The 9,762-nt window shown below is 61.1% G+C and overlaps 1 protein-coding gene across 1 annotated transcript in view; it reads left to right on the top strand.

The window, feature by feature from the left end:
- Positions 1–7,562: 7,562 nt before the first annotated feature.
- LOC125043049 (basic proline-rich protein-like) overlaps positions 7,563–9,762 on the top strand; it is a gene marked incomplete at its 5' end in the record, with an annotated part of 12,892 nt that continues 10,692 nt past the window's right edge. Inside the window, one exon of the mRNA XM_047639003.1 lies at positions 7,563–9,063. Within this exon, the coding sequence (XP_047494959.1) occupies positions 7,563–9,063 (1,501 nt within the window). The remainder of the gene's footprint in view (positions 9,064–9,762) is intronic.

Raw genomic sequence — 9,762 nt, 5'->3', positions numbered from 1 at the left:
GAGGAGGAAAGGGGAAGGGGGAAGAGGAGGAGGGGGATGGGGAGGAGGGGGGTAGAGGAAGAGGAGGAGGGGGAAGAGGAAGATGATGAGGGAGAGGAAAGAGGAGGAGGGGAGGAAAAGGGGGAAGCGGATGAAGGAAGAGGAGGAGAACGAGGGAGGAGGAAGAAGAAGAGGAGGAGGGGGAAGGAGAAGTTGGAGCAAAGAGGAAGGGGGGAGAGGAGGAAGAGGAAGAGGGGGAGAGCGATGAGGAGGAGGGGGAGGTTGATTTGGGGGAAGGATGAGGTGGGGGATGAAGAGGAAGAAAAGAGAGATGGAGGATGAGTGTATGGGGTGAGAGGAAGATGGAAAAGAAGGAGAGAGGAAGAAGGAGGAAGTGGAAGAGGAGGAAGGGGGCGTGGATGTGGAGGAGGGGGAAGAGGAAGAGTAAGAGGGGGAGGTTGATGAGGGGGAGGAGAAGAGAGGTGGGGGAGGAAGAGGAAGAAAAGGGAGATAGAGGAAGAGTGTGTTTAGTGAGAGGAAGGTGGAAGGAAGGAATAGGTAGTGGAGGAGGAGAAAGAGACGTGGGAGGAGACGAGGGCAGGAGGAGGAGGTGAGGGAGGAGGGGAAGACAAGGAGATGGAAAACGAGGGAATTATTAGGAGGAATAAGAGGAAGAAGAGAAGGAGGAAGAGGAGAAAGAGAAGGGGGAGAAGTTTCTCTCTTTCTCTCTCTCCCTCTCTCAATCTCATGTATGTCTGTTTGCCTCTATCTGTCCATCATCTATCTATTCTTCTATCTAATCCTATCCTATCTATCTTCTCTCTCTATCTGTCAGTCTGCCTATCTGTATCTCTTTTCTTCTCTCCTCTTTTCTTTTCTCTCATCTCCTACCTCTCATCTCTCTCTCTCTCTCTCCTCTCTCTCTCCTCAGCCCTCCCTCCTCTCCCTCCCTCCCCTCCCTCTCATCTCTCACTCACTTCACCCATCCCAACACTCTCCTTCCCTCCCTCCCTCCCTCCTCCCCTCCCTCTCTCTCTTCTCTCTCTCTCTCATCCCTCTCTCTTTCTCTCTCTCTCTCTTTTCTCTCTCTTCCATCTCTCTCTCTCTCTCCTCTCTCTCTCTCTCTCCTCTCATCTCTCTCTCTCCTCTCTCTCTCTCTTTATAGATAGATAGTGATGACGTCAGACTTGAGACAAATCAAGACCTTCTCGTCAGCCTCTTGAGTTAGATTTGAGCTGGCTTGTTTCCTACTCAAGCCAAAGGTCAAGTTTCGGCGTACCATAAGCATGTTGAACAAGCATGCTCATGGTGGGTACGAGTAAAGGGCGTTTATAGTGATGGTGATGATGATAATGGTGATGATAATGATGGTGATGGTGAGAAGGATGGTGATGGTGATGATGATAATGGTGACGACAATGATGGTGATGGTGAGAAGGATAGTGATGATGGTGATGATAATGGTGATAGCGGTGATGGTGGTGATGATGATAATGGTGACGATAATTATGGTGATGGTGAGAAGGATGGTGATGGTGGTGATGCTGGTGTGGTGATGGTGATGATAGTGGTGGTAATGATGTGATAATGATAATGGGGTTAGTAAGGATGCAATAGTGATGGTGATGATGATATTGAGAATAATAAAGGTGATGGTGATAGCGGTGATGGTGAGGATGATAGTGATGATAATGGTAATATTGACAGTGATCATAGTGATGGTGATAGTGATGGTACTGGTAATAATGATAATGATAATAGTGCTAGTGATGATAATAGTAATGGTGTTAGTGATGACGATGATGATGATGATGATGGTGGTGGTGGTCATGATGGTGATTTCGATGATAATGGTGATGATGATGGTAATAGTGATGATAGTAATGATGGTGATAAGAGTGATACTGAAGTTGATGTGATGATGATAATTATGACATGTGTATGTATGTGTGTGTGTTGTGTGTGTGTGTGTGTGTGTGTGTGTGTGTGTGAGTGTGGTTTGTGTGTTGTAGTTGTGTGTGGGGGTGTGTTGTGGTGTGTAGTGTGTGTGTTGTGTGTGTGTGTGTGTGTGTGTGTGTGTTGTGTGTGGGTGTGTGGATTGGGGGGTGGGGTGTGTGTGTGGGTGTGTGTGGGGGTGGGGGTTTGTTGTGTTTGGTGTGTGTGTGGTGTTTGTGTGTGGTGTGTGTGTGTGTGTGTGTTTTGGTGTGTTTGTGTGGGGTGTGTGTTTTGTGGGTTGTGGGGTGTTTGGTGTGTGTGTGGTGCGGGGTGGTGTGTTGTGTGTGTGTGTGTGTTTGTGTGTGTGGTGTGTGTGTGTGTGTGTAAAGAAATTTCGCTGTCTAAGTTTGAAGTGGATGTGAATGCCCTGTATTATTCCCAAATGAATTTGTCATATTTTTCCCGGTGTGTACAAGTGTGTGTTGCTTGGATATTGTGTGTATGTGTATGTGTGTTTGAATGTGTATCTGTGTATGTATATGTGCTTGAATGTGTCTGTGTATATGCATGTATACTTGAATGTGTGATATATTATCTCAAATAAAAGAAATAGATAAAATATAAATAAATAGATTATAACATTAGAAACAATAATAATAATAATTTATTTTACCTTTCACCTTAATCTACACAACCATATTCAGTTGAATCCCTATGATATAAAACTATTTACTATATTAGTACAAAAAAAAAACTAATAATAATAGATAAAATCAAAATATACATAAAAAAAAGGAGAGTCACGTCGGGGAAAAACAAATATAGGTTTGTTTTCCTCCCCGCAGCTACTCTCAGCTCCCCACCAACACCCTCGCCTCAGGAACGGAATCCATCTCGCGCTGAAACGCCGTAGGAATACTTGAAAGGATTTTTGTTATCACTCTTTGGGGGCTGGGGGATTGGGCAGCGCACTTTCGGATCGAATTTGATTAATATTTATTGCACGGGGATTTCCTCTCTCTTCTTCTCTCCCCCTTTTTTTTCTATTTTCTCTCTCGAATTCCGACTTTTAAAGTGTTTTGTTTTTGAAAAAATTTCTTGCCCTGTTCTGTTTTGTTTTTCTTTTTCGCGTTACCTCTTCTCTTCTCTCTCTCGATCAATCTTCTCTCCATCTCTTATTTTCTCAAATCTCCTCTCTCTCCCTCCGGCAATCGTCTCTCAATAAATCTCTCTCTTCTCTCTATCTCTTCATCCCCCTCCTCTCCCTCCCACCCCCCCTTCCCCTCGGCCGCGCGCACAGGCCCAAACAACAAACACATAAACGAACACAAACAAACAAACAGATTTATCCACCCAAGCGTAAACATTTACACACACGGCTCATCTGATGACCTTGATGCTGGCCTAAGCAGTTACACGAAATTAAGTTGTACATCAAGGTTATTGCCCTTGATGCAATTAATTATTTTCGTTGCATCTCTGATGGAAAACATCCAACATGCACATCACTGCACTCATACGCACGCATTGGTATATGTTTATCTCCACGTCTAACTACCTATATGTATACATGTGTGCACATATATAGTGCACATATATACACAATGCTGCTGGTACTGCACCCGTTTATTTCCCTAAGCGAATCTACAGAAATTCTCTCTTCCTATCTCTCCCCTCTCATTTGTTATTTATATATATTTCACACACACTACTCGTATATATGTATTAGCGGAGGAGCTACGGCGGGGGGAGCTATCACATATAAATATATATATGTGTGTGTGTGGGTTTTGTGTATGGTATTGTGTTGTGGTATGTGTGTGTTTTGTGGTGTGTGTTGTTGTTTTGTGAGTTTAGTGTTTGTTTTGTGTATTTATATGATGAGGGGGAAGGGTTGGGGGTTTTTTTGATATTTAGTTTAATATATATGAGGTGGGAGAGAGGGGTGATATAGTAAGTTATGTATGATTGAGTTTTATTTTTGTTTTTAGATTAGTATAGTTTTTTTGGAGGGATGGAAGTGGGGGGGAGGGGGGTTGTGGGATATTAGTGTAGATGTTAGATAAGTGTAGTTGGAGTTTTAGTTTGGTTGTAATGTGATCGGAGGGGGGGGGGGGGGGAGGATTGGGGTGTGAGGATATAATAGGGGTGGGGGGGGGGGCAAGGAATGATTTGTGAGGGGTGTGGTAAATTGTAAAGATATATAAAAATATATATCTATAAATATATATATCACAAACAATTAAAATAACCTCAACGAAAATGGTACGAGGCTAGTAGGAGTCGAGATCTCGGCCCTACCCCCTCGACTTCGAACCTCGGCCCTCGCAGCCGTCCGCTAGCGCAGCACCTCGGAAATACCTCCGCCCCATAAACCACAGGTCTTGACTGATTCACGGAAGCCAGTGGTGTGTCGGTGGTACGTACGTCGCCCAGCTAGCGCACTCTTACATCAGGAGGTTAGATGAACGAAAGGAAGGTGTCCCACGGCGCCTGTTAGGATTCGGGGAGGTGGAGGCTCGCTGGATCGGATCTTTTTGGCTTGGATGGCCCGCTGCTCCATTCTTGACCCCCTTTCTATTTAGGCTGGTGGGCGTGGCATGAGAATCTCACCTTCTTCCAGATGTATGTAAGATGCCTATTGAATATCACACACACACGCGCGCCGCACACACACAACACACACACACACACACACACTCACACACACACACACACACACAACACACACAAAACACACACACACAAAACACAAAAAAAAAAACACACACCACACACACACACACACACACACACACACACACACACACACAACACACATCCTCTTCCTCCTCCTCATCATTATCACTAGTAACAGACATTCTTCTGATTCACGCGGTCGAAACTTGTCAATTAATAATGTGCAGAACGCTTCAAAATTTATATCCCAAGAATTTCAACGTGTTATCAAGGAGAGTTTTATTGAATGGAGATTGCGCGTGGAAAAGTAATTAGATGAATTATCTTCGCGAGAAGGCAATATCTTTCTCCATCTAAGAGATCCTCAGGGAATTTTATATAGACACTTTGGAAATATCTACACCGATTAATGTTTGCAATATACTGTACAGTGGTGGTTCATTACCTTTTAAAAGCCATCATCGACAGTTGCATAGAAAAGTAACGATTAATTAAAACGTTTCGCCCTCGGAAAATTATTGAATTGCAGCTACCCGTTACAGGAACCGTTACTTTTGTGGTACTAGAATTAATTAGTTAATGACTTTATGGCCTTATTTTCAGGACTTTTTATTGCTGCAGAAATTATCAATAAAGTTCAAAATTACCAAACATAATGAAGCAATACCTACTCATACGCAAGGTCAACGAACTGTAATACATTATCCTTTTTATCACAATTATAGGTAAATCAGTAAGTTTAGAATACATTTCCATTATGAATACTTAAAAGGAAACAGTTTACAATTAGCCATACTCTAATAATTCACATACACACACAATACCTTATTTGGGGATTAGTCATTAAATTGCTTATTAGTAAATAAAAGAGAATGGGGAAAATGGTGTGAGAGAGAGAGAGCGAGAGAGAGAGAGCGAGAGATTATTTGAGAAGGAGAGAAAGAAGAGAGAGAGAGAGAGAGAGTGAGAGAGAGAAGAGAAGAGAGAGAGCGAGAGAGAGAAGAGCGAGAGAGAGAAGAGAGGAGAGAAGAGAGAGAGAGAGAGAGAGAGAGAGAGAGAAGAGAAAGAGAAAGAGAAAGAAAAGAAGAAGAGAGAGAGAGAGAGAGAAGAGAGAGGAGCAGAGGAGAGAGAGAGAGAGAGAGAAGCGCAGAGGACAGACAGACAGGCAGCCGCAGGCAACCAGCAGGCAGCAGGCAGGCAGGCAGACAGACAGACAGACTGACAGACAGACAACAACAGAACCGACAGACATAACAGACATACAGACAGACAACAAGACAACAGACAGACAGACCAGAGAAGTAGAGAGATAGAGAGAGAGATAGAGAGAAATAGAAAGAGAGAGAGAGAAAGAAAAAGAAGAAAAAGCGAGAGACAGACAACAGACAGACAGACAGACAGACAGACAGACAAAGACAGACACTCACCCACACTCAACACAACCACACACACACAACATCAGCACAAAACGTGTTCGTTAGTTAGCTCTCACCGCGTAAATAATACGGGTTATGAGGAGAATGTTTAAAGATCTTTCCTCTCCTTTCTTCCTTCTCTCCCCGCCCTCTCGCCCCCCCCCCTCTCTCTCTCTCTCTCTCTACATCTCACCAAATCACTATCGTCTCACTCTCTCCTCTCCTCTCTCTCTCTCTCTCTCCCACTCACTCACTATCTCTCACTCTCTCTCTCGCTCTCACTTCTCAACTCTCTCTCTCTCTCTGCTTTCTTATCTCTACTCCTCTACCCCATCACACATCATCCTCTCCTCTCGTCTCGCTCTCTCTCTCTCTCGCTCGCTTCCCTCTCTCTCGCCCTCCGCTCTCCTCCCTTCTCTCGCGCCCTCTCTCTCCTCTCCGTCTATCTCACCCTCCTCTCTCTCTCCTCTCTCTCTTCTCTCGCTCTCTCTCTCTCGCTCCTTCTCCGTGTCCCCTCTCTCTCTCCTCTCTCCTCGCCCCTCTCCTCTCTCCTCCTCCCCCCCCTCCTCCCACCACTCTCCTCCCCCCCGCTCCCCCACCCCCAACCCCCACCCCGCACCCCACCACCAGCCCCCCCCCCACGACCCCCACCCACCCCCCCCCACCTACCCGGCCCCACCCTCCCACCCGCCCAGCGCCACCTCCCACCCGCCCCTCCCTACCCCCACCCCCCCCCCCCCCCCCCCGCCACCCCCCCTCCCCCCCCACCCCCCCGCACACCGCCCCCACCCCCCCCAATGAACCCCCCCTGCCCCAACCCCCAAACCACCCCGCGCGCCCCGCCCAACCCCCCCCCAGCCCCTCCCCCCCCTCACCCCCCCACCAAAACCCCCCCCCCTCCCCTCCCTGCATCCCCCCCCACCCTAAACACACCCCCCCCCCCCCCCCACCCCCCCCCCCCCCCCCCCCCCCCCCCCCCCCCCCCCCCCCCCCCCACCCCCCCCCCCCCCCCCCCCCCCCCCCCCCCCCCCCCCCCCCCCCCCCCCCCCCCCCCCCCCCCCCCCCCCCCCCCCCCACCCCCCCCCCCCCCCCCCCCCCCTCCCCCCCCCCCCCCCCCCCCCCCCCCCCCCCCCCCCCCCCCCCCCCCCCCCCCCCCCCCCCCCCCCCCCCCCCCCCCCCCCTCCCCCCCCCCCCCCCCCCCCCCCCCCCCCCCCCCCCCCCCCCCCCCCCCCCCCCCCCCCCCCCCCCCCCCCCCCCCCCCCCCCCCCCCCCCCCCCCCCCCCCCCCCCCCCTCCCCCCCCCCCCCCCCCCCCCCCCCCCCCCCCCCCCCCCCCCCCCCCCCCCCCCCCCCCCCCCTCCCCCCCCCCCCCCCCCCCCCCCCCCCCCCCCCCCCCCCCCCCCCCCCCCCCCCCCCCCCCCCCCCCCCCCCCCCCCCCCCCCCCCCCCCCCCCCCCCCCCCCCCCCCCCCCCCCCCCCCCCCCCCCCCCCCCCCCCCCCCCCCCCCCCCACCCCCCCCCCCCCCCCCCCCCCCACCCCCCCCCCCCCACCCCCCCCCCCCCCCCCCCCCCCCCCCCCCCCCCCCCCCCCCCCCCCCCCCCCCCCCCCCCCCCCCCCCCCCCCCCCCCCCCCCCCCCCCCCCCCCCCCCCCCCCCCCCCCCCCCCCCCCCCCCCCCCCCCCCCCCCCCCCCCCCCCCCCCCCCCCCCCCCCCCCCCCCCCCCCCCCCCCCCCCCCCCCCCCCCCCCCCCCCCCCCCCCCCCCCCCCTCCCCCCCCCCCCCCCCCCCCCCCCCCCCCCCCCCCCCCCCCCCCCCCCCCCCCCCCCCCCCCCCCCCCCCCCCCCCCCCCCCCCCCCCCCCCCCCCCCCCCCCCCCCCCCCCCCCCCCCCCCCCCCCCCCCCCCCCCCCCCCCCCCCCCCCCCCCCCCCCCCCCCCCCCCCCCCCCCCCCCCCCCCCCCCCCCCCCCCCCCCCCCCCCCCCCCCCCCCCCCCCCCCCCCCCCCCCCACCCCCCCCCCCCCCCCCCCCCCCCCCCCCCCCCCCCCCCCCCCCCCCCCCCCCCCCCCCCCCCCCCCCCCCCCCCCCCCCCCCCCCCCCCCCCCCCCCCCCCCCCCCCCCCCCCCCCCCCCACCCCCCCCCCCCCCCCCCCCCCCCCCCCCCCCCCCCCCCCCCCCCCCCCCCCCCCCCCCCCCCCCCCCCCCCCCCCCCCCCCCCCCCCCCCCCCCCCCCCCCCCCCCCCCCCCCCCCCCCCCCCCCCCCCCCCCCCCCCCCCCCCCCCCCCCCCCCCCCCCCACCCCCCCCCCCCCCCCCCCCCCCCCCCCCCCCCCCCCCCCCCCCCCCCCCCCCCCCCCCCCCACCCCCCCCCCCCCCCCCCCCCCCCCCCCCCCCCCCCCCCCCCCCCCCCCCCCCCCCCCCCCCCCCCCCCCCCCCCCCCCCCCCCCCCCCCCCCCCCCCCCCCCCCCCCCCCCCCCCCCCCCCCCCCCCCCCCCCCCCCCCCCCCCCCCCCCCCCCCCCCCCCCCCCCCCCCCCCCCCCCCCCCCCCCCCCCCCCCCCCCCCCCCCCCCCCCCCCCCCCCCCCCCCCCCCCCCCCCCCCCCCCCCCCCCCCCCCCCCCCCCCCCCCCACCCCCCCCCCCCCCCCCCCCCCCCCCCCCCCCCCCCCCCCCCCCCCCCCCCCCCCCCCCCCCCCCCCCCACCCCCCCCCCCCCCCCCCCCCCCCCCCCCCCCCCCCCCCCCCCCCCCCCCCCCCCCCCCCCACCCCCCCCCCCCCCCCCCCCCCCCCCCCCCCCCCCCCCCCCCCCCCCCCCCCCCCCCCCCCCCCCCCCCCCCCCCCCCCCCCCCCCCCCCCCCCCCCCCCCCCCCCCCCCCCCCCCCCCCCCCCCCCCCCCCCCCCCCCCCCCCCCCCCCCCCCCCCCCCCCCCCCCCCCCCCCCCCCCCCCCCCCCCCCCCCCCCCCCCCCCCCCCCCCCCCCCCCCCCCCCCCCCCCCCCCCCCCCCCCCCCCCCCCCCCCCCCCCCCCCCCCCCCCCCCCCCCCCCCCCCACCCCCCCCCCCCCCCCCCCCCCCCCCCCCCCCCCCCCCCCCCCCCCCCCACCCCCCCCCCCCCCCCCCCCCCCCCCCCCCCCCCCCCCCCCCCCCCCCCCCCCCCCCCCCCACCCCCCCCCCCCCCCCCCCCCCCCCCCCCCCCCCCCCCCCCCCCCCCCCCCCCCCCCCCCCCCCCCCCCCCCCCCCCCCCCCCCCCCCCCCCCCCCCCCCCCCCCCCCCCCCCCCCCCACCCCCCCCCCCCCCCCCCCCCCCCCCCCCCCCCCCCCCCCCCCCCCCCCCCCCCCCCCCCCCCCCCCCCCCCCCCCCCCCCCCCCCCCCCCCCCCCCCCCCCCCCCCCCCCCCCCCCCCCCCCCCCCCCCCCCCCCCCCCCCCCCCCCCCCCCCCCCCCCCCCCCCCCCCCCCCCCCCCCCCCCCCCACACCACCCCCCCCCCTCCCCCCACCCTCCCCCCCCCGCTCCACCGACCCCCGCCCCCCCCCCCTCCGCCCTCCCCCACCCCCCCCCACCCCCCCCCCTCCCCCCCCACCCTCACCCCTCCACCCCTCCACCCACCCACCCCCCCCCCCCCCCCCCCTCCCCCTCCCCCCCCCACCCTCCCCCCCGCCCCCCCTCCCCCACCCCCCCCCCTCCTCCCCCACCTCCCCTCACCCCCCCCCCCCCCCCCCTCCTCCTCCCCCTCCCCTCGCCCTCCCCTCCCCCTCCCCCTCCCCCCACCCCCCCC

The sequence above is a fragment of the Penaeus chinensis genome, chromosome 33 (genome assembly GCF_019202785.1).
Source record: "Penaeus chinensis breed Huanghai No. 1 chromosome 33, ASM1920278v2, whole genome shotgun sequence".
Lineage (NCBI taxonomy): Eukaryota > Metazoa > Arthropoda > Malacostraca > Decapoda > Penaeidae > Penaeus > Penaeus chinensis.
The sequence above is the reverse complement of the archived record's forward strand: the minus strand, read 5'-3'. Positions and strand labels throughout refer to the sequence as shown.